Genomic DNA, 24,713 nt, shown 5'->3' with positions numbered 1-24,713 from the left:
TCAGCGTTGTCATCCTGGTTACTCCAGTTTGGGTAATTATATGCTGCCTACCTAAACCCCTCTTGTAATCTCATTTGGATGTTATATTCTTCATTTTCTCAGAAATGGCTGTGCAGTATTGCTGTGTGCTTCTAAACAGCTGCTGTGCTTCCCACTGAAGGTGACTGAGTTTCAGCTGTAGGTGAACTGATCCCTATGGGGGATGTGTGCTTGAACACTATAGCACTCATTGGACTGACTCTTGAGGAACGTTTGAAAAGTTTCAGATATTACAGCTTATTTGTAATTGTGCTGACTTCAGCCATAGAGCTTCCTTTCATTTTAACTTTTGTGTACGTAGTTTAAACAAATCATCTCCTACCAAAACTTTGTGCCACTGATCTCTCTCACAAGCTCACGAGCATAAGACCTACTCCTGGAGATCACGGAGTTCCCCCAGCCCTTTGATTCCTGTATTTGCTTCTTGTATTTGGAGAATTCTGATGCCTTCCCGGTCTCTCTTCCTGGTCTGAGACCCAGAGCTCACTGTGGTCAAAAGCTGTTTGATGTCTTTATAACCCATGCTTGCCAAACCAAAGGCCCCCTCTGCAATTCTCCTCCTCGTCCCTAACTTGAATGCTGAAATTCACCTTTTCTGGTCCTCTACTAGAGTGACTTGGCACTTTCTGAGGAAACACACAGAAACAGGAAGTCTGACAGCATGATAATTCATGTAGCCTCATCTGAATTGGTAGCATTTTCTATCCCTCTTTTTAGTCGCTTGTCATTAACTTTCTCTTTCATTCCTTACGATGACCATCCAACACTTCCTTACCTTTTGCTGAGTGCCCTTCCTCAGTCCCAGCTCCTCATTTCCAGGATATGACCTTGCCTTCCTCACTGGGGAAATATCTTTTGTTGGGTCTGGTTTCCCTTACCTTCCAATTTCCCTACCTATGAAACGTGAGTACTTCTGCCTGTCTATGAAGCTTCCTTCTTCCAGACCCTAAGGATATGTGGCTCCCATTCAGAATTAAGCCCTCCACCTCTTGTCTTTCTAGCTTTCTCTGGAATTTTGACACACCAGTTAGCTTCTCTCCTTCCTGTACTTCAAATTCTCAATTTCTTTTTCTCCTTTTAGCCAAGAATTGTGCTCAAATCACAGTTCCCTACAGAAAGTCTTTCCTTCACCTAACTCCCTTACTCACTCCTATCAAAGGTCTCACCTCGCCTCTCATCCACTCCTTCCTAGGAGGAGTTTACATACATCATCTCCTTTCCCTTGCCAGTCATTCAGTCCTCAACTTTTTTACCATCTGGGTTTCTAACCTCTTTTCTAATGAAATGATGCCATGACTGCTAGTTATCAATTCCTAGAGACATTATTTTGATGGTTAAAAATACTCTTTCTGCTCCATTTTTCACTCTTAGCTCAGTCCTCAACCTTGAAATTCCCTTGTTTCTTTTGTGGCTCTGTACTCAGAATTTTCTTTATTTTGATTCTATTCTGTCTTCTCTGCTCAAGGCTCATCTTCCTCCACCTTAGTAAATATTTTTTGGGGCACTCAATCACTGAGCCACATCCTCAGCCCTATTTTGTGCTTTTATTTAGAGAAAGGGTCTCACTAAATTGCTTAGCACCTCACTTTTGCTGAGGCTGACTTTGAACCCGTGATCCTCCTGTCTCAGCCTCCCAAGTGGCTGGGATTACAGGTGTACGCCACCGTGCTCAGCTTTTGGTAGATTCATGTTGCATCTCAGACCATTTTAGGCTCTTCTTTCTATACCTCAGACCTTCTATAAATTACCTAGTTCATTCTTATCAACTAATGGCTTCCAGAACCAGAGTCTCTAAGGATCTCTTCCCTTACTTTTAGACAAGAGTATACCTCAGGTAGAAAGAAGTCTTCAGAGGAAAATCATTCAGGCACCTCACACTCACCATTGTCCCAAACTGTTGTCAACTTTTCATGAAAACCACCTCTCTTGTTTTGTTTTGTTTTTAAGTTGTTTTATACCACCATAAACTGAGTAACATAAAATAGATGTTACCTTTGATTCTGTCATTCTCTTCACCTCTGAGTCTTGCTATTATTTTTTTAACCTAAACATTTCTTGGGTTTTTCTCCTCATCCCTAACCATATTACAAAAGATAAAGCCTTCTTCGTTCCCCTGTATTGGTCTCTTATCTGACCTTCATACTGGATCTCTCAGCTCTCTTCTCCATTTATGCACCAGAGTATTCTATCCACCCTTCTAATCTGTCATTGATTCCCCAGAGCCTATGGGGAAATGTTAAGTTTCTTATCCTGATAGACAAACTGGTGCAGGCAGACTTCTCACTACTGGTTCCCTCCACCCTCTTTGCTCTTCCAGAATGCTGGAAGTGTCTCTCTCACAAGGTGTTTTTCTTGCCCCTGTTTCTGTGTTTGTGCTTTCCCCCTTGGCTTAGAGTTCTTTCTGCACACTCCATCCCTTTTCCTGGCCCGGGGGTATTTGTCTCTTCAGTCACTATACTTGCTTCTACCTCCATTGGACCCTCGCTGACTTCTCCAGACTATGTCAGGAATCCTCCTCCAGTCCTGCTACAGTAGCCTCTGCAGGTCTCCATTGTTGAATTAATGGTGGTGTGTTATCATTATCTATCCTTTTGCTTTATCAGACTTGGAGGACCTAGAGAGCAGCAGGTATATGAATACATCTTTTAACCCCTAGTTACCCAAAAGTGCATACTCTGACTAGTGAATGTTTTTTGAAAAAAAATAAACTGAAAAATAGACCCATGTAACTAGTAGTCAGATTAATAATTTTAAACATCTACTTAATATGTTAATTTCAGGAAGCAACCAAACAGTTTCACAATGAAATAATTATTAAACATGAAATATTTAACTTAGAAAATCGATAGGTATCTACTCTTTCTTCGTAAGTGTGATGATTAATTTGTGTTAAATTCATAAAATTTTAAAGGGCAAAACTATATGTAGTATCTTGTGCTGTATGCATAAAAGTGTTAAAACATAATATTTCATTTGAAGTTGAAAAATATAGGAAATAGCTGTATAAATTTATTATTATTTATTCTAATTTGTGAATAACATGCCCTCTGCAAAAAAAAAAGACTCATTTTGTGACAAAAGTATTTTATTGAAACTTCATTAAAAATGTCACACATTTCCAATCTTAATTAGGAGTTTAAAGGGAATTTTGTACAGTAAGTAAAAGAGAGAAATGAATTTAGTAGGATTAGGATTTAGAAATGCTCAAAAGCAGCAAATACATAGAATGAATTACTAACCCTGTCATTAATTAGTTTTAAAATTTGTCCAGAAAACATTTTATCATTTTGATCTAATGTGTCCTTTTCTTCTGAATGGTGGCTAAATTTTAGCAGCAATGAGCTAAATATTAATTAAGATAAAGCAATATTAGTTGTCATTGTTGATATGAGTTATGGTTATGAAGTCGTCATGAACACTGAATGAACAAATACTGAACACCTCCTCCTACTGGAGGCTTGTTAGGTTTCTACGAGCCTCTGGTCACAACATTTTAATCAGCCCATCCTTTCATAACCTTCTTCCCTATATGTTTCTGTTTCAGCACCTCGTTTAATATTTATTACCAATTCTTTAATACTGAACTCACACCCAACCTTACTATAAGTCATGTCTGGAAGAAGCTTACCTAACATGTCCACTTTCTCTACACATCACAGGCTGCTTACACTTAGGAACACTAGACAGCAGGTAGCACAGGCTTACATGCATTTCATACAGTGGGGTTACAAATGCAGTTTTTCACTGTTCACAGGTCTGCGAGTAACCATGAACCCATCATTATTGTTTTGGAGTATAAGTAAATTTTATCAACTAGGTAAATTTGCCCATGCAAAGTCTACAAATAATGAGGATTTTACTTTATTTTTAGATGAGTATTTTTAATTACAGATATTGATTAACCACACCTTTTGGATTCTATTTCTCTTACTATTTACTTTGTTCTAATGATTAATAGTATAATACATGGGAATCTGTCTTAAAATAATCTAAAGAAAAGCTATTGTTAGGACTGTGAAATGAGGTTTATTTTTCATTTTAGTTCCTTCTCCCCCTTGCGGTTTCTCTTTTAGTGGACATTTTTTCTTCCCCTCTCTTCCCTCACATTTCCTACTGTGTAGGAGAAGTGCTGGATTACAAATCAGAAAATGTAGTTCCAATGTTAGCTTTGCTTTTGCCTAAATGTAGATCATGAACAATTAATTCGAGAAGATAAGTCTCATTTCCTTATTAGCACAATGACTATTTTGCCTCAGATAAGCTCTAGAGTTTTTCTCTGCTTTAAACTATGCTTCCCTCTCTAGGTCATTCTTGAATAATTTAGACATTAAAACAGATTGCATTTTTAAAACTAAATGCACTCAGTAATTTAATCCATAATATAAAAGAGTATAGGATATACAAATTTAACAAAAGCTCCCAAATTTATTGCAGTTCATTCATTAAAGTACTAAAATTTTTATCTGAATTTTTTTAAATTATAAAGTTATAAATAAATTAACCAAACTTGTCATTCACAAATATGCCCATATACAAACCACCAGTAAACAACAAAATCAAGAAAAATTCCCTATGCAACGCTAATAAAATGCTTTTTATTAGACGAAGAACCTTAGAAATAAAATTGCTAAGAAAATTTTGAGTTAATATAAAATAAAAGGAGACTGGAATAAATTGAAACACATAACCTTCTTGGCCATCAAAATGTTCAGTTAATAAATTCACATATTTATCTAATATTCTAAAATTAATGTGGAGAAACAACTGAAAAAATCCAGGCAATATATGGAAAAAAGTGGTAATAATGTAATAAAAGCCTTATGCATTATTAAAACATAAGTGCAAAGCTATGGTAATTGAAACAGCATGGTACTAGACCATGATAGGCATATCTGTCCATTAGAGAAGTATATAAAATAAATTTCTAATATTTCTGGATTGCTTTTCTATTTGTTCACACATACATCATTCAAAAGTCATAGTATATCATGATATATAAGACCAATTAGCCGTAGTTTAAGGGTAGGAACACAGAGCAACTGGGACTTTATCTACTATATTTCCCTGATGAAAATAGATTCCTGTCATTAAATAACTTCATTTTTCTAGGGCCTTTCCTGGACATGTGGATTTGGTGCCTGAAGACCTAACTAGGATGATGAAACTATTTTATCCATTCAGCTTCTTTATTTGTAGTTGGTTGCTACGTGTCATAGCTGTAACTGCTGAGCTGTAAAATATGTTAAGAAACAATTTATAGTTCTTTTCCTAAATACATTTAAAGGTTGCAGAAAAGACTCAGTGCTATATAAGTAGTATTCAACACAGCAAGTATTGTATCCATTTTATTAAATTAAAAAAAATAATAGCTCTTTCTGCCTGCAAGTTGAAGCCATGGAAGTGCTTCACATTATGTGGATCCCTTAAGTCTTTGACGAATGAGCACAATATTGCCAGGAAGGAAAGAAAAAGAGAAATTACTGAAAATCAGAAAAAATACCATCACATGCATTCGGGCATGGAAGAACTTAGATAATGCAAGGGACTTCTAATGATCCGCTGGGGCAAGAGTGCAGGATATTTGAAGGGGGTAGCAGAAATCCCTGGAGAAGTGGACTGTGGACAAATTGTGAGGAATCTTGAATACCATGCTGAGGATTTGGTCATTTTTCCCCAGATGAAAGCAAACCATCAAAAGGTTTTAAACAAGAGGGGAATATAAAATATAGATACAAGACTCACATAGGAGGAATTTTATGAGGACTGAAATTTAATATCTGTTACTATCCTTATCGGGCACCAGAACCTGTAGTAGTCAGGCAGAGTCTCCCTTTCCACTATTATATACCTAAAGGCGCTTTGTAAAGGACAAAACAATTTGTTGACAGTGACCCAAAACATTCTTTAACATAGTGCTTCTCAAACCTGGATGCCCACTGGAATCACCAGTCTTAAAAAAGGCCAAGGGCTGGATCTTAACCCTGGAGATTCAAATTTACTAGGCTTGGGCAGGATTGTGGGCATTGGGATTTCTCAAAGCTTGCCGTGTATTTTCCAGTTTAAGAACTTGTATACTAAAAAAAATGAACCTATTGTTCCTGCAATTCTATACATCATTTTCCATTTATTTTAACATACCTGAAATATGGATGCCTCTTCCTACTCTTGTATGTGTTTTGTTTGAGCATCCTTTTTTTTCTTCTCTCCAAAATGCTCTTATTAAATTTGCAGTATATATTATAACCAATGGGGTCTTAGAAAGAGAAGACAGGCTATACAAGCTATAGCAACCTAAAGTTGTATGAAATATAAACAATAGGTAACACCTGGCCATCTCCCTAAATCAGTGTGGCTGACTTGCTGTTTGATCCTCTTCTCACACTGAACCAACCTCAGTGCTCTTTCACCCTGGGATGTCTGTCTCAGGCTTTAGGCTGCTCATTCCTACATGCTTACTCAACATGCATTCTCTAAACTAGGAGTCCCTCATCAGTTGGTTTCTCCATAAGCTTTTTCCTTCTGCCTTGGTGTCCTAAAATGCTGGTGGTAGTGGTACACACTTCAGCTCTAACCTTAAAATACCATCTTTTTATTTCTCTACTTGTCTTTTCCTTTATAGTTTCATCCCCTGGGTCATTTCCTTTGTACTGGCATCGAGGTGGAAACCCTTTCTCAAAAGGATGATTAACAATTTGGAGTCATTACTGAAAACTGATCTCTTGTTCTTCCAGTCTCTCTTTCTTTTTCCCCCCTTTCCCTTCCTCTTCCAGCACTCCCACCACCACACATTCACCAACCCAAATCTTGGAAATAGCTCTTTTACTGTGAAAGATGAAGGAAAAACTGAAGGTGGACTTTTAAAGTGAGACATGATGAAAGCTAGAAGATTTATAAGAAAGCTAGGAATGTGTAATGCTAGTGGGAAACAGGTCCTAGAGGCACTGTTAGGATTACTATTATATTGTAGTTATTTTTGTGTGTTTTACTTTTTCTTTTCTTTTTTTAACCAATACCCCTGACAAAAATCAAAGCTGTATGGACCTGGTATCTTGTCTTATTCACTATTATATCCCTGCTGCCTAGCTCATATTCTTATACATAGTAGATATTTATGAAATATTTTCCAACTTCCAATATGTGCAAGGATTAGTGAAGGGAATGAAGTGTCAGATATGTGATTTTAATATGATCCTAAATTCTCACTCATATACCCAGTGACAAACACTTGCCAATAAATTATCTTCACCAGGGAGATCTCACTTGGATATTTATTTGAAAAGAATAATCCTCAGTATTTTAGTTAATGACAGTTTCCCCATTAGTCAATACTGTGACATAGCTGCAGATATTAATGCATTGCTTTGTTTCTAAAATTCTTATTCGGTTCTAAGAAGACAGTGGTTCCATTGTGCTGGCTTACTTATTGACTGATAGGAATTGAACCCCATACTCTGAGAGCGACTCCAGCAAATTGGAGCATATTACAAAGATGGCAAATAAACAGAACTCATGTAGTTCAAGGAGTGGTTTGATTGTTTCAAAAAGTCAAAAGTATAGTACAGAGGGTCTGTGGCAGGTTTCCAGGGACTGGATGTAGACCTGGTTTTGACTAACTCTGTGGCCATGGGAAAGTCAGTTCTCTTTGGCACCTGTTGTCTCCTCCTAGAAGAAAGGAGAACATTTCAGTTGTTCTCTGAATTTTCTTCCAGATCTATTATTCATAGATTTTACACTTACCGTATTTTGTGACTCTAAGAATTGATTATTGAACTTTATTTTGTTTGGTTGTGAAATAAGGAGGGTGGGAAGTTTGGAGCACCAAAACTTCTACTCTTTGATTCGCTCTATCACGTTCAGCAGGTTCAAGGTCAGCTGCCGCCATTAATGATCCCCGTATTCCCTCCTGATCAACGGACACTGGCTGCAGCTGCCCAACAAGGATTCCTCCTCCCTCCAGGCTTCAGCTATAAGGCTGGATGTAGTAAGTACCACTGATTTTTAATTCGGGAATGGGTGGAGGGCATGACTTTAAATTGGGCAGTTTAATATTACTACCACACCAACCAATGAGATCACCTCTCTAGCATTTTTATTTTAAAGAGTCAACACACAGGGGTTGGGGTTGTAGCTCAGCAGTAAAGTGCTTGCCTAGTATGTGTGAGGCACTGGGTTTGATCCTCAGCACCACATAAAAATAAATAAATGAAATAAAGGTAATATCTACAAAAAGAGAGCATCAACACGGTGTGGAAAAGAAATTAATTTGCTATTTGTGAGGACAGATTATTTCGTACTTCTGAAGCCAATATTAGCACTTTATAATTCAACTTCGTATATTTGATTTCCAGTATATTCTTAAAATATGAATGTAATTTTGGGGTTTGTTTTATTTTTTGAATTAATAAAATGAGAATATGTTTTTCAACAGTTTTCTGTTGGCCAGTAAGATAAATCCAAATTGCTAATGTAACAATTACTTGGTCTAGCATCATTTGTCTCCTCTGTATATTTGCAGATTTCTCATTGCCTTCTTTTAATTCTTAGATCAAACTGTATTCTTTCTAGACATACATCATGAGTGTTTATGCTTTGTGGTGTCCTGAACCTCTTCCATATAGTATTGAGGAGCGTTTGTTTACCTGATATAGGCTAAGTCCCTTCATATCCAAACCATATCAGAATGAATGAACATTTATTACAGGCAAAATAGAGAACATTTATGCACTAAGAAGTTGCACCAAGGTGACTAGATTATTTGCTAGTTTTAGATGTGTATGATTTATATGCCTTTTCCTTTTTTTTTTTTTTAACCCAGATCTAAATTGCACATATTGCATATTGCTAGTTTCGGAAACAAACTAAGACCTCATCTTTAAGTTGTTCTTGTCAAATACAACCTGTATCCCATTAAATAAAAACTGTAACTCATATTCCAAAGAAGGACTAGACTTCTAAGATAAATATTTTCTAAAACATCATTACTATAGCCAGAATATATATAGAAAAAGCAAGTTTATTGAACTATTTTCATTGATAAGTGCAGAACACCATTGAAAAATATCAGTGAAATATTCAACTTCAAAATTTATGTAGAATGTTTTAAAATGTTATTTAAATCCAGCTCATATATTTTACTAAACTTTCCCGTTAACTTCTTGCTCTGCTATTGCATTTGAAAAACTGTGCCCAGCATTACTAAAAATCAATTCTAAGTTTCATACTAGGTGATGTTTTGAATTTTTATACCTTGGATATTAATATATATTCCCAGTCTTTAAACTATTCTCTATATCATATTGAAGAAACGGGATGTGATTTTTAAAACATATAGTCATTTGGTATGAGTAGATCGCAACTCTGGGGTTAAAATAAAAGTGATTAGAAGTTTAGACTTATAAAAGTATGTACTATGGTATTTTGTTCTTTTAAAACTGTGTTCCGTTCTGAACCTTCAATTTATTTATTTAATTTTATTTGCCACTGTTCTAACTTCACAGATCATCAATTCATCCAGAAGCCCCAAATATTTAAACAAAGAAACATTTATTCTAAATATTTTAAATTTAAATTCTACAAATGAAATTTTAAAATCTAGTGTTACACTGAATTCTGAGTTTTTAGTCATAGAAGACTTTTTGGTTTTGTTTCCATTTTCCTAAGGGATTACTTTTCATGTTAAACACATGTTGCCAATGTGTTTTTGGTAACCTTGGTTACTAAAATGAAAAAAAAAAAGACATTTTTAAAAACCCTTGGTTGCCTCAGACTGCACCTGCAATGTATACACACAGACTAGTTCTCTTTTTAAAAAAATTTTTTTAAATAATTGCAGAAATAAGTTCCATTAGCAAATATTGTGCTGAAGAGAAAACCACATTGAGTATGAACAATAGCATAACTGTAGGCCAGGATAAGGTCAAGAACAGCAATCCCTGACTCCCAATTGACAGAGCAGGCATGCTAAATTTGTTCGGTGTTCATGAAATACGGCATGGAGAAAAATTTTCCCCTTTCTAAAACTTAGTATATTAACCATTTGATACTCATATCTTCAGTGCTTAAAGTTGTGTTACCACTTCTTTTGTAATCTAGGTAATAAAAGAGAATAAATTTTTTACCACCACTGGCAAACTTGAAGCGGACATTATGTCAAACTGTAGAACTAAACAGAAGCCAGTAACAAAGCAAAATGCCACACTTGTTGCCTCTGTGGCACTTTGAGGCAGTTTATATGAGGAGCTGGGTAGATGAAGCAAATAGACCACACTCTCCCCTCTAATTCCACTGCAGGAAGGGACTAGAGGGAGGAAAAGAAATCTCTTTTTTAAGGGGAGGGATACCGGGGATTGAAAGCAGGGTATACTCAACCACTGCCACATCCCCAGCCCTGTTTGGTATTTTTAAAGACTGGATCTCACTAAGTTGCTTAGTGCCTTGCCATTGCTGAGGCTGACTTTGGACTGAAGATCCTCCTGCTTCAGCCTCCAGAGCTGCTGGGATTATAGGTGTGCATCACTGAACCTGGCAGGAAAGAAATCGTGACATCTCCTCTCCTTAGTGGGACTTCCTGTTTCATTCTCCCAATAATTGTCAACCTGATTTCTACGGATGCCAGTTTTAATTTGAGTGATGTTACATAGTTCTCAAAGACTGAACGACCCTCCTTGCTTTCAGTTTCAGGTAACAAAAACCCAGAGGGTTTTTATTATCACTCCATTCATAGAACATATTGATGATAGATTTTCTTGTTTGGAATATGTGTCCTGACGATATAAACAGTAAATGAAAATCTCTGGAACTAAACATGTAACTTTCTGCATTCCCAGCAGAGAAGAAATAAACTAAAAGCACAAGTTGAGAAATGTAACCATTGTAGATTGAGTTAACATATCATATTTCCAGAAAAAGAAACTTTTAGTTGGACTTAAGAGATATTGTTCCCTTAAGAAATAAGATGGTATAAAACATGATGTGGAATAGAGGTGCACAAAATATTGTTGTTGGGTCTCTTTTCAACTGCTAGAAGAGACATCATTAAGCAATATTAGACTAAAGTAGTGGTAGCACATCCAGAGACTTCAGAGAAAACTAACTGAATACTAGAAAAGAAACTTTAAAGAATGTTGGAATTCATTCTTGTCTGTGAATATTCATAAATATTCAGATATTAAAACCAGAATCTCAGATTCTGTTTGGGCATTTGGAATTAATAAACTCGAACACAAAACTATATGTCTTAATGGATGCAAATGCAATTAATACTTATGCTACTCTTTTCTTAAAATCTAAAACTACTTGCAAACTTTGGAGGGAGTGAAAATAGTGGTATATTAATAAATTATTCCCCTCCTGTCTGTTTCTCTCTGTGCATGTATGCACACATGCATACACATGTAGAGAACCTTAAAATAATATGAACCTTAAAAATAATTATGTAAAATCACTGATTTGATCATTTAACTCCTTTTAGCTACTAATTCATTCAAGGAAGAACTTGACCAAATAATCTGTATTTTTAACTCATCAATTCCATTATCAATTAAACCTATTCATATAGGTTGCTATATGGAAACACTTATTTTCATAACAAATTTAAAACTAATTCTAAATTTTATTTGTGGGTGTTCATTTTTATCAGAAAACAATCATGCCAACTTTTTAAATAAATTTGAAAAACTAAGTCTTCAATTCTTATTTACGAAATAACTGGGTGTACAAAACAAACTGGTTCAAGTACACTTTGCATGGTTGAAGCATCCAAGAACATATCCATTTGCTGCTGCTGCAAAGTCTGAGTGGAATCCTAACCAGTTAGCCAGACTTCAACATGCTAGCTCTGAAGCTTGTGGAGGCATATATTTTTGAAATAAAATTTAAGTGCCTTTGACACCCACAGAGCAATTTTAGGTTGTAGGGAAGATAACACTTTGATGTTTGCTCATCTTAGAAAAAAATTCTACTTTAAAGGGAAGGACATAATTTTGAATGTGCATATTGGTGTTATCTCAACATTTTCGATTTGAGAGGGGCTTAAGATAAGGGCATAAGTTTGGTCAATATCACTTTCTCTGACTCCCACTTTGACTCTCTTTCCCCAGTACATAGCTTCCTCACAGATCGATGACCTCAGCCCTTTGCCCTTGACTTTTCTGTATACGTTTAGTTAGATACTTTAGAAATTCTGGCAGGGAGACATTTCATGTGGAAATAAAAAAAAAAAAAAAACTTCAGGAAAGTCAAAATCCAATAAAATAATCCATATATTTATTTCTATATATAGAACATACTATATAGATAGTTTAGCCCATAGTGTCAGAATGAATGTTTCATACAGCTATAGATACGGAGTCTCTCCCAATAGATGGGCATGTGCTATGGTTCCACATTGTGTGCCAGGGTTCCCAGGGTACTGGAACTAATTCATGGAGGCACATGGAATATTTTAAATTTCAAAGAAAATACAGAGACATCTCTCTGACACTGTAAACTATCATAGTTAAGTTGTTTGAACTTAATAAAAATGAGTAGTTGGATATTTCGTTTATCCTAAGGGTCCCATAAAAAAGATTATTCGGCCACCGATGCTTCCTTACTCCAAGAAAGTTTGGGAACTTTTGGATTAGTCTAGCATATATTTGTTTTAAAAATTATGGTGACCTTTTCTTTAACCTGGAAATTATTATTATTGACTTATCATATTGCCAGCGACAGAACAGAATAACAGATTTCTTTTGCACTTAGAGGACTATGCACAGCATTATAAGCACAATCGATTATTTGTTCATATGACTTAGTTTCTCTGTGTAATTTCAAGCATTCAATTTTGTTATTTGTTTTGAAGCAATTAACCCAATTTCAAATTGTCACCTGAAAGCTGAGAGGTGCTTCAAATGAGCAAACATGACTTGGAATCAGGTTTTGTTTCATTCTGCTACTTTAACTTTATGCAAGTTATTAGGATGCAGTGAATTAAAGAAAACTTCCTTTACTAATTGTTAAGAGATTAAGTGAGATTATATATGAAACAATCCCTAGCACTGTATTGTCTTATTAGGTTATTTGTAATTGATAAATTCTGAGGTAATATAATGCCAGAAAACCAGATCCTGCTTCAAAAAGAAAAAAAGAAAAAGGAATATAAAACCACACCCAGCATTTAATTTAATTGCATTTCATTATTTATCTAAGATCAGGCTTACTCTGCCACACCTAAATGAGACTTCCTTTGACTGAGGAAAATAATAACCATTTACAGCAGAAGTAGAACAATGTGAATGGAAACGTGTGTGATTTGATACAACCGTAACTTAGCTATTTCCATTCTAATCACCAAGTTTCAAACTCTTTCCATTGTCATTTTCCACTTTTCTATTTACCAGAGCTCATGTTGGAAAGATCATATGATTTTTAGAAAGTGATTTAGTCACTGTTTTGACTGTATGAAATTAGAAATATATACTCATTCTGCATTTTAACACACTGATTAATTTTTCAAAAATGTGCTAAATAAAATAGCCATATACAGTTACTGATTGAAATACTTAATTGCCTTATGAGATTAGCTTAAATAAATAGAAGTCGATGAGCCAAGCTTTAATAAACTTAAAATATGCTGTATTTACTCTTCATCAGTTTTCTGAACAGTGTTTCCGCCTCCAATAAAAAAGTAAACTCTCAGTTAATTAGTTCCTCATACACCACAATAAAAATTAATGTTTAGGAGTTAAATACCATAAACTTCCTCAGGCGTATTTGCTGATGTGTTCCTGTTGTGAGTTAATGTCACATGTTTCATTGTTTAATGGGGGTATCATGTGGGTTCCATTATGTCTCTCTGGTGCAACGGGTCCATGTGTCTGGGATTTTAGGAGGCCACATGCTCATTTCTTCTTGAACTTAGTCAGCGGTGTCAGCTGACATACAGGTCATTGACAATCAGTGCTGGAACTATCACCAAATCACAAACTAAAAACCATTGACATGGTATGCTTTTATCAAACTGACAAAATGGGAAACATGTTGTCAGGATTACATGCTGCAGGTTCCTTGTACCTAAGCAGAGGGAAGAGAATCAGCCATATTTTCAGGCTTCTGTATTGCATGTGTTGGAGTTATTGTGACCAACTCTTCTCCCTCCTTCCCAAATCTTATAAACTAATGATTTGGGGAATACTTGACTTAGTTGTCAGGGCTTTAAAATGTTTATTCTTGCAAAGAGTTGATTTGCTTCCTGAATGGATAATCATTTAAATTCCTATTTGAAGAAAGTATCTTAAAAATATGACATGATTGAAAAATAAGGAGAACTGGATAGCATAATCCCTTCTTTCATACTTCTTCAGATTTTACTAGATCATAGCTATGTCTAATACTTTAATTCATCCTGCTTGGTTTTTAACATAAGAACATCATTCATTTCAAACCCAAAGCCCATTCAGCTCAGCATGCTCTTTGTGATGTGGTTCTCTTCCTTGACAATGGAGATGTCAAAGAAGAGTGGCTAATGGTATACTGTGCTATCAGTCAAGAGACCTCAAAATATGGTATTACTACATGAATTTGCCAGTCAAGCCTAACCCTTAGACTTCTAGGTTCATCATGTTTTTGTTGAAAATGCAAGAGTAGAATCTCAGCACAGTAGTAGACACACATAACTAAACTCATCAAACTAAGTATAATCCCAGAAGAGCAATATATTGTTTTATTTGAATAAATATAACTGCTAATAATACTGGACAATGAAATTCTCTAGTAAGCATGCTCTGCCACTACAGAGAGCTCCAATAGAAAGCAAATATTTTGTCATAAGATTGATTGGAAAGTACGGAAGCAGAAATATATTTAATAAAACAACCTAAGGTACTGTTTTGTTTTAAACTCTTCAAAAGATTCCTATTTTTCATGAAGACTGAAAAAATCATACTCTTGGGATATCTTGTAGAATAGGATAATGCATTAATTTGGATACAGATACAGCTGCTCTTAAAGGTCAAGATAATACTAGCTTAAACTTGTTAAATATGTTTTTCACTCACATAATAGTCCAGCCATTGCTCATGTATTGATTCCATAATGTCAGGTCCTGGGCTCATTCTCTTGTTTGTTACACTGCCTTCCATGAATTGTGGCTGACATCTCATGGTCTTAACATCTTATCCCTTTAACAATTTGATACATATTTTCTAGATATAACAAAAATATTTATTGATTATATATCTAGATATTTAGCTACATATCTACTACACAAATATTAAATATCAGTTACATATCTAGATATAGGTATGTAATACATAGGCTCAAATATGTCTGTGTATTGTAATATGACTGATCTGATACATAAATTATGATATAATATAAATATGAAATATAACATGTGAGGGTAATTGCTATATAGACAGTATCTACTTGTAAATATAAAAAAATTACCATGGACAACTTTCTTCCTCCACACTTTGTATCTAAACTATCTTGCCTCATGGTTCTTTAAGTTAGATGACCTGTAATTTATTTGCATTTTCCACTGATTCACACTTAAGTTTGCCTCCATTTACGATTTCAAACCATGCTACAATGTATGTTCATATTTGTACCAAATGAATTATTCATGTAACCAGTTTCATTCCTGGTATATAATATTCTACTTTAGGTTAGTGGTTCAGTTTTGAACATTTTTGTCTGAAAGATTGCTTCTTAGGTGTAATGTGCTCTAAGTTGGTTAGTGGAGGATTTAAAACTTGCAAAATTGACTGGTTCAAAGTTTAGCTATGAATAAGCATCAGTTGACTTGTAATGGGAAACTATTCATTGTCGGACTTGAATATAAATCTGTCAGACAAAATAAAAATGAAACGAGGTCAGAAGACCTTGGTGGTCACAGTCCCTTTTCATATTATCCTGTGTCTGTAGGCAAGTAATTTTCCTTTCTGTGTCTCAGATTTTCAGCTTTCAGGTAGCTGCAATGATGTCTGCCCTACCCACTTCATGAGGATATTGTGAAATTGAAATGGGATAAGTGCAGGCATTTCTGAAAAAGTTAAACTATTATGTAAGTGTCATGCATAATCATTATTTATTAAATGTGTAATCCCATTTTGAAAATCTAGACTGTGTCACAATAAAGGATTGTGTGAGTTTATTTATGCTAGGTCACTAACTTCTGACAATTCCAGACATTTGCATTATTTGTTTCCATGAGAATGGGGAATGCCACAGCATTTCTTAATTTCTGGAGGTCTAACTTTTACCATTCTAGTAGAAAACCTCTGGGCCAGGAATTATCACAAGTGTATGTCCCACAGGCTTACTGTTGGGGTGATCTAGAAAGCTTCCTATTTTCACGTGCAGACCACAGACTCTGGACACATTGCAAATGGTGGGATGTCTGTCAGAAGTCCTGATTTAAAAAAAAAAATACAATGACTGAAAGATTGTCAAATTAAATATTTGTTAAGCCTTAATGTTAAAAGTCAGAAATAAAAGAGAAAAAGCATTCTATTTGGTCTTAGTGACTTGTAAGGATGCCCTTCTACCAAATACTTTTAAACACTTCACTCATTTTGGATAAATTTTCTCTATGCCATCCATTTTCTCATAAAACACAGGTAAAATTTAGCCATACTATTATAATGCAGAATCCACTGCTTCTGGATGTAGAAACAGTGCTTAATTAATGATTTGCTTTGAGCAGTTTAAAAATGAGTTATTTTGCAATAGTTGAAATGATGTCCTAATAGAAATACTAGAACACAGAAAAAGAAGGAGACTTCTTTGATTCATTGTTACCTTTTCAGGATCTGAGGATTTCTTAGATAATTAATACAGGAATTTTCATTGGTACTAAAGTGCTCCAATTTATGGGCAAAGTGATGAAGAAAAAATGCTATATCTTTTATATGCAGAGATGTAGTCCCACTCTGAGAGGTGTTTCTTAAAGAGTTCATAAATTAATCTCTTTCTAAATTGGCCATCTTGGTAACTACTAAATTAAATAGGATAAAGTTTTCATTTGCTATGCTACATTAAAAAGTCATAAAAATATATTTTATTTAAAAAAATCTCTTATTGAAAAAATGTTAGCCTGTGACAAAGCTGTTAAGAACCAACAATTACCTCAGAAAATCTTCTTTTTCAAAAATGCTTATAGTCAAATAAGGACTAATGTATTTATTTTACTTTCTCAAATAAAATTCATATGAAATATTTATATTCATTACTTACCATTCCATCAGAGTTAATACAAAATATTAGTGTTTCTCATAAAAAGTTTCAAATGTCGAAGTCATATTATTCTATTCTAGCACATCTAAGAAGGCTTACAGATTTTCCGTATTTAAAAAAACAATCTTGAACTCCACTTGTATAAGCCATATTCATTGTTCTGGGTTACACAAGAAGATTTAGGAGAATTGCTATAAATCTAACTACTTAGAATAAGGGACAAAATATAGCTGTACATACTGCTATAAGGAGGCAGATTTCAATCTGCTTGAATTCCAGAAAGTCTAAAATGGTATAACACAATAACCGTGTTAAATGATATTTTATCATTTCTTCATATGTAATGTCTTTTCTATTAGATGCCTAAATGGCTCCATAATAATGGATTCTTGTTGGTGAAAAGAATCATTTTAAGTCTGTGGAAATGCATATCATTTAATATCTGAGAGTACAAATAAAATCAAAATTTATAAGACACTATGGAATAGAAAATATTATATGAAAATGTGTTACAGGAAATTCACTTCTTCCTATCACCTTCTCCGGGTCCTAATTCCCTCAAACCCCAAATTCTAGACTTCTGTCCTCCTGCATTTTCTGTTCTTTCTTTGATCATTTGTAGCTAAATTCTATATTTGTTTGAATTAAACCCTGCACAAAAAAATTCATTACTTATTTCTATAATTATTTCCTTATAATCTTTCTTCTACTGAGCCTTAAACTCTTGGTTTTTTGTGAGCTCTCTCCAGTCTTAGATATCTGTTAATTTCTTAATTATGTCAGGCTTTATGCTAGGAACTAGGGAATCAAAGGTGAGGAATACACAACCCTGCTTTTAAGATGATATTGCCATTGTCTGAATGTTTATGTCCTCTACAAATTGTATGTTAACAACTCACCCTCAAAGTCATGGTATTAAGAGTTGGGAACTTTTGGGGTAATAATTAGTTCATGATGATGGAGCCCTTAGAAAAAAAAATACTTATGAGATCGGCCTTGCCCTTTCCAACATGTAAGGACGAAGCTCTTTGAATCAAGAAAACGGACCCTCATCTGACACAAAATCTGTCAGGGTCTTTGATTTTAGAGTTCCCAACCTCCAGAACTATGAGAAAGAATGTTGTTTATAAGGTACGCATTTTATGATATTTTGTTATAGCAGCCCGAACAGACTAAAATAAGTTAATAATCAATTTACTGTGATGGAGATAACATAGCCTTTCCAGAGAAGTCTTTAGGAATCAAATTCACTTGAATTCAAGAGTGGTTGAAGCATCAGGGAAAGGTTCTTAGGTGTTGGGACTCCGAAGTCAAATCCTCATGGGTTAAGGCGGCTGAGCAGTTGAAAAGTGGTTGGGGTGGAGGGATACAGAAAGAAAAAAACACTTCAGGCAGAACGAAGCTGGGGGGAAAGCCAGCCTGGAAAAAGACCAGAAAGCAAGAGATAGAATAAGCTATGCATGAACCTACAAATAGCTCGGTGTTAAGAGTAAACCAAAAGCCAAGACGTAATGGGTGAGTCATTTGAGGACATGAGACAAATTTGCAAAAGTATTTTATAGACCTTATATACTGGAGGAACTAAAAAACACACTGAAGAGCTAAAATCCAGTATTGAGATCATACAGGCGTCCATTCATCCATCCCTCCATCTGTCCGTCCATCCATCTATCTATCTATAAGGAAGCATGTTTTGTTGTTGTTGTTGTTAACTGTTGTTTTCAGTAATTTAAATAAATATGTACAACATTTTAAATACAACAAATGAATATTTTTTGAGTACCTCTAATGAGTACCACTGGAAACTTAATGTAGAATGAATTTCCTCAGCAAAGGACTGGAGCCTAAGAGATAGATTGGGAGGCTCTTATTGCAGAAAGAAAAGAAAGCTTGAAAGGTAAGAGGAAAAGATCTTAGTGATTGATTGACCATGGAGGATGAAAGAGAGGGAGAAGTCAGGTTACTTTGATATTTGTAACACAGGTGACTGGTTGCAACCAAATGAGATAGAAATAACAGGAATATAAGAAGGTTTTAGAAGAACGATGATGAAATAAGTTGCACACTTGTGAAATCTGAACTTCCAAAGAACAACTAGAGAGGATTGTCAAAAAACATGGAAGAGATCTAGGCTGGAGACACTGGTTTGGAGTATATTCCTTTGTATAAGTTTTGGTGATTTGTGAGATTGAATAAAATTGTTCAGATAAAGTGAATAGAGTTAAAAAAATCAAGTGCTAATTATTAGATCCTAAGGAATACCAATATTTTAAGGGATGCAAAAAGGAAGATAGAACACTCTATTGCAGAAATAAGTCACAGTGAGTAAGGTATGAGGAGAACCAGGACAGCATGTTTTAAGAAAAATCAAGAGTATGAATGCTGTAGGAGGAGAGAATCATTAACAGAATCAACTGTTTCAGAAAGATGTTCATAAAAACTGGCAATTCAGAGGTCATTAGTACATTTATAAAGTACTTCCAAAAAATATGAATTGAGAACTAAAGCATAGGAGAAGGATTCAAAATTATCATTGATGATTGGTTTCTAACAATTTAAATCAAGATAGTAGATGGTGATTTTAGAGAGTGTTTTAGTATCTAGATAGTTAATTTGTTTTAGGATAGAAGGTAATTGTGCATGCATTTAAGGACATGATTATGTGCAAATTTCTTACCTCAGCATATTTGAGGTCCTAAATAAATTTTAATCACCTGTCTGCATACTTCTTGCTATAATGTGAAGTAGGATCAGCAGCAGGTTCATAGAGACATCCTGCTTGCTCATTTTACTGGCCCTGGAATACCTCTGAATTTTAGGCTTATTCATTAATTCTTTCAAAAAATCTTGTTGAGCATTTACTATGTTTCATGCATTGGAGCTCTTAGGCTTTCTTGAATTTTCTAGTTCTTGTTTTTTCTATTAAGGCCTAACTCAAACCCAGCCCCTCCTCAAATTCTTTACCCAGTGATCTTAACTTATATAAATTCCACCTTTCTCTGGTGATTGCTGTATGTATTTATCTGTTTTGTGTTGCTGATAACACAATGTGACAAACAGGATAAGTTATAAAGAAAAGACGTTTATTTTGACTCATAATTCTGGAAGTTCAAGGTTGAAAAGCCTCTGGTTGATGATCTTGCTGAAAGAGACCCGAGGTGACATAGGCCATCACAGAAAGAGATCAGGACTGCCTGTGTTGTGTGTGACTTCTCTCCTTCTTACACAGTGATGAGTATTCAGTCCCTAAGGTTCCACCCTGATGACCTTCTCCAACCCCAGTCACATCAAAGGCACTACCTCTAAACTCCACAGTTGCATTAAATTCCCTTCTTCTTCATGTACATCACAATGGGGGAACTGGGTTTCAATACACAAACCTTTGGGGGGCGCATTAAACCATTTTCTAACCACAGTACTGTCTTTATTATCATCTGCCTCTAGTTTTGATTCATTTAACTTTCTGTTTTTATGTATTATTTTCAAAACTGAAAGTATCAAAAGGCAAGTGTACCTTCTTTTCTTTGTGTCCTCCACATTGTAAATGTTTGCTACATGCTAGTTGAATGAACTTTCAGTGAATACGTTATGAAAACTGAGGTATGTAATAATTTAAAACAGCTTATGATGTTTTCAAAATCATAGTCCTTCCCTTAAAAAAATGAATAACTATTGTACTTATAGAGGAATCTTCCTCAACATTAAAAAAAATTTAATGAGATAATATCTGTCTTATTGAGTTGTTGTGAGGATTAGATTTTATACACCTGTACATATATTCATATCTATATGGAAGTATATATATATACATAAATGTGTGTGTGAATAAAATATTTTTATAAGACTTCTACAAGTCAACAAAGATAAACTGCTCATATTGCAAGTAAGTGGGAGAATAATGAATTACTCAAAAATGATGTTAGAACAATTGAATAACTATTGGGGGAAGAATGATATTTGCTTCCTACTCAATGTACCAAAATAAAATATAAGACCAAACTATAATTTTTTTCCCATATTTTTCTTGTTTCTCTTTTCTCCCATCTAATTGATTATCAAGCTGTCTCCCAAAGCTATTCCTACCTCTTCATCCATCATGATTAGTTCAGGCCATTGTCATTTCCCTCTTGATGTACTGTGATAGTTTTTAACATGTCTCTTTGTCTCCAATCTGTACATCTTCCAGTTCTTCTATTTCTTGCCCCAGAATAGATCTATCAAAGCACAAATCATGCTGTGTCACCTACCTGCTTAATATCTTTGTGTGACTCAACATTGTCTTCAAAATAAACACAAGGCTCCGTAAGATGTATCCTACTTGCTCTTCCCTGCATGGTTCACTGTTGCCTTTTGCATCAGATCCAGGAAGTGATGTAGGTACCCCTGTGTGGGGGGCACCAATATAGGGTAATGGTTATTGTTAGTACTGCTCTATGAATCGCAAGAGACATCTCCCCAGCAGAAGGCACCCACTAGTTCCTCTGTCAGCCCAGGAGACCAAAGAATGTAATTCCCTCTAATGTTCCATTCACTGTGGCCTTATTATCTTCATTTTTCCTTACACTCCTATGGAGACCCTTCTGTTACATTAGAAATTAGAGTGGTCAGAATATGGTGTTTTAAATACCCATCTGACAAAATAATTAATAAGCCTCCACTAGAGGATAAAGAAGAAAGAATTTGGTAGTGAAAGTGGCCACTTTTTAGAGGCACTTTAACAAATAATCTGTCTTGACTATCTGGTCTGTTTCCAGGTACATCTTTCCTTGAGGTTTTCAGAACACCTTCTATGCTATTCTAGTTTTCTTAGAGTATCATTGACTTGGTTTTTGATTATCCCCATCATCTAATTAGGAATTCCATTAGGACAGGGATTGTGTTGGTGTAGGTTTTGATTTTTAAATTTCCCAGGAACTAGAGAAAGCAGTCTTGTGTTTGTAAAGGAGGCAAAACAGAAAGAAAACAAGTCTCTTCATTTCAGCTAAGATAATGTTATAAAACCTTTCAGGACCTTTGTATTAGTTCAGTGGATGAAGGCATGTGTATCCTTGATCCTGGGTATGACCACACCTAATTTTCACACTCTCCCTCACCTAAATAACTCCGTTAGAGAATTGTTTTTCTTCCTTGCGTTACATAGTATAGAAATGAATCCTTCATAATGTAACCAGAGATTATCAATATCTAAATGTATTTTACTGTGTTACTGATTCAATTAACATACTTTCTGAAGGGTTAATACCAGCTACATCAATTTTATCTGAAGATACTGTAAGCTGAGTTATATTCTGAAAACAATTGACATGCCTTGGCATACTTTTTAACTTTTTGAAAAATTTTCATTTTGAACTAGAATTTTTCCATGCTCAGCCTTGAAATAAGAAGCAATTAAATTTGGAAAGGCTTAGGGAAAAACTGTTCAAATGGTTAAAACCTAGGAAAGAGTAAGAGAAATTACTTTTAAATAGTTGAAAGTCAATCTGAATAACTTACACATGATTGAACTTTAAAAGTCAGAATTTTCCATTATCAGATTTTTACTAAGTAAGCACCTCATGAGGTATTTACCAAATAAACCTGTTGTAATATTTTCTTAGAACAGTTAATTGGGGGATGGCTCAAATAAATGAAAGTATTTGTTTCAATATGTTTTTTTTTTTTTTTTTTTTTACCAGTAACTTCTGAATTGCTCGTTTGCCATTAAGAACTATCCTGGCCTTCTTTTGAAGTCTTGTAGATTTTTATGACCATTTTAGAAATGACACACTCATGAAATATATTTTGAATTTCCTTAATTCAGAGTTAAATTGCTATATTGGAAAATTTCTCAGTTATTTTATTTGTATTTACTTCACACCTCTGGGAAGATTTCAACCAAACTAGTTCTGAGTATTCCAGGCCTACATAACTAGTAATGAGGTAGACATGCTTTAAGTTATGTGTGTTTTTGTCTATTGGATCCGGATGATATCAGTTATGTGGTTCCTTAGACCCAAACCTTTTGGAATTTGTTGACATCCTGTTTATGATTATATATTTATATTTTGGAAACTATATATGACTAAAGGTAAAATAATATTTGTAGTTGTCTGTCTAATTCTTGCTGCCTGTCTTTTGTTGTCTCCAATTCACTTAAACACCAAATACATTGGTATGTAACTGTATATGCCAAACATAATTATATGAGGTTTTGGGGGCTTACATAACAAAATACAACAGATTAGATGATTTAAATAACAGAAATTGTTCTCACAGTTTGGAAGTTAGAAGCATGATACAAGGTGTTATAATGATTGACTGTTTCTTATAGGTCTCAGTCCTTCTCTGTGTCCTCACCTAGTCTTCCCAGGGTCTGTTTATTTGTGTCTCATCTCTTCTGATAATAAGGACATCAGTCATATTTTATCAAGGTCCACCCATATGACCTAATTTATCTCTTTAAAAACCAGTTTCCAAATACAATCATATTCTGAGGTACTAGGAGTTAGGACTTCAGCATATCATTTGCGGGAGGATACAGTTCAACCCTTAACACACATATAAAAATTATTTACCTTGTATATACATTCACACATGTACATTATGGCATGAGTATGACATAGTATTCACATACATATGCAAATGCGAAGGAAAATAACTATATTTTATATAGATACATCATAAATTTAGGAATTTAAGAAGATAACATTCTAAGATATGCATTATAAAAGTATTATAGAATAGTCTACATTTTAACCAATAAGCTTTTAATATGCATATGATTTATTAATAATAATTAGGTACTAATAATGTAAAAGTGCCCCAAACACCTTTGTGAGTGTTGACTGTCAATCTAAATTTAGGAATAAGTCTATGCCCCTGGTATAGACATCTAGGTCATCTCTAAGACCTCCTGTTGCTTATTAACCTCTTTAATGATGTTTGTTAAAACTTCACTGTTTTAACTGTTCAAAATTTCATGAAACTGTAGAATGAAAATTTTCCACCTGCCAGATGTGGATCTCCACTCTCTATACCATCACCTATCAGTTAAACTGGTTTTCTCTCTATTCCTTCAGCACATCATACTCATGCTTTGATGCATTTTGTACCACCTGAAACCTCTCTCCTCTCCTACACCTGCAAACCTTCAAGGCCAAGCCCACTCTTGTTTTTCCTTTATCTATTCTCTAAAGAGTAAAGCCTGGAAATTGTCCTCCCTTAACTCCTCTGGCGCTCATGATCCTCAATTGGACTTGAATAAGCACTTACTTACATAGACATGGATTGGATAAAGACCAAGATTTATTTTATTGTTTTGTCTCTCATAACACCCATCAGTGTTCTTGTCACACAGTAGATGTTATAAGTGCTTATTAATTGATTACAACAAGGAAAGTGAATTATATAAAATGAATTATCACTGTGAAGTGTACCACAGCCTCTACACTATTGCTTTAATTCTAAGATCATGTTCA

At 34.7% G+C, this 24,713-nt stretch overlaps 1 protein-coding gene across 12 annotated transcripts in view; it reads left to right on the top strand.

Moving 5' to 3' along the window:
• The window catches only part of Sox5 (SRY-box transcription factor 5), a 943,363-nt gene that overhangs the window by 816,804 nt on the left and 101,846 nt on the right, over nucleotides 1-24,713 (top strand). For 9 of the 12 annotated variants that reach the window (XM_047549529.1, XM_047549528.1, XM_047549526.1 and 6 more), the window contains one exon: nucleotides 7,897-8,020. In XM_047549529.1, the coding sequence (XP_047405485.1) occupies nucleotides 7,897-8,020 (124 nt within the window). The remainder of the gene's footprint in view (nucleotides 1-7,896; nucleotides 8,021-24,713) is intronic. The other 3 variants (XM_047549536.1, XM_047549534.1, XM_047549525.1) reach the window with 1 other exon arrangement.

This window comes from Sciurus carolinensis, chromosome 4 (genome assembly GCF_902686445.1).
Source record: "Sciurus carolinensis chromosome 4, mSciCar1.2, whole genome shotgun sequence".
In the NCBI taxonomy this organism is placed as follows: Eukaryota; Metazoa; Chordata; class Mammalia; order Rodentia; family Sciuridae; genus Sciurus; species Sciurus carolinensis.
The sequence above is the reverse complement of the archived record's forward strand: the minus strand, read 5'-3'. Positions and strand labels throughout refer to the sequence as shown.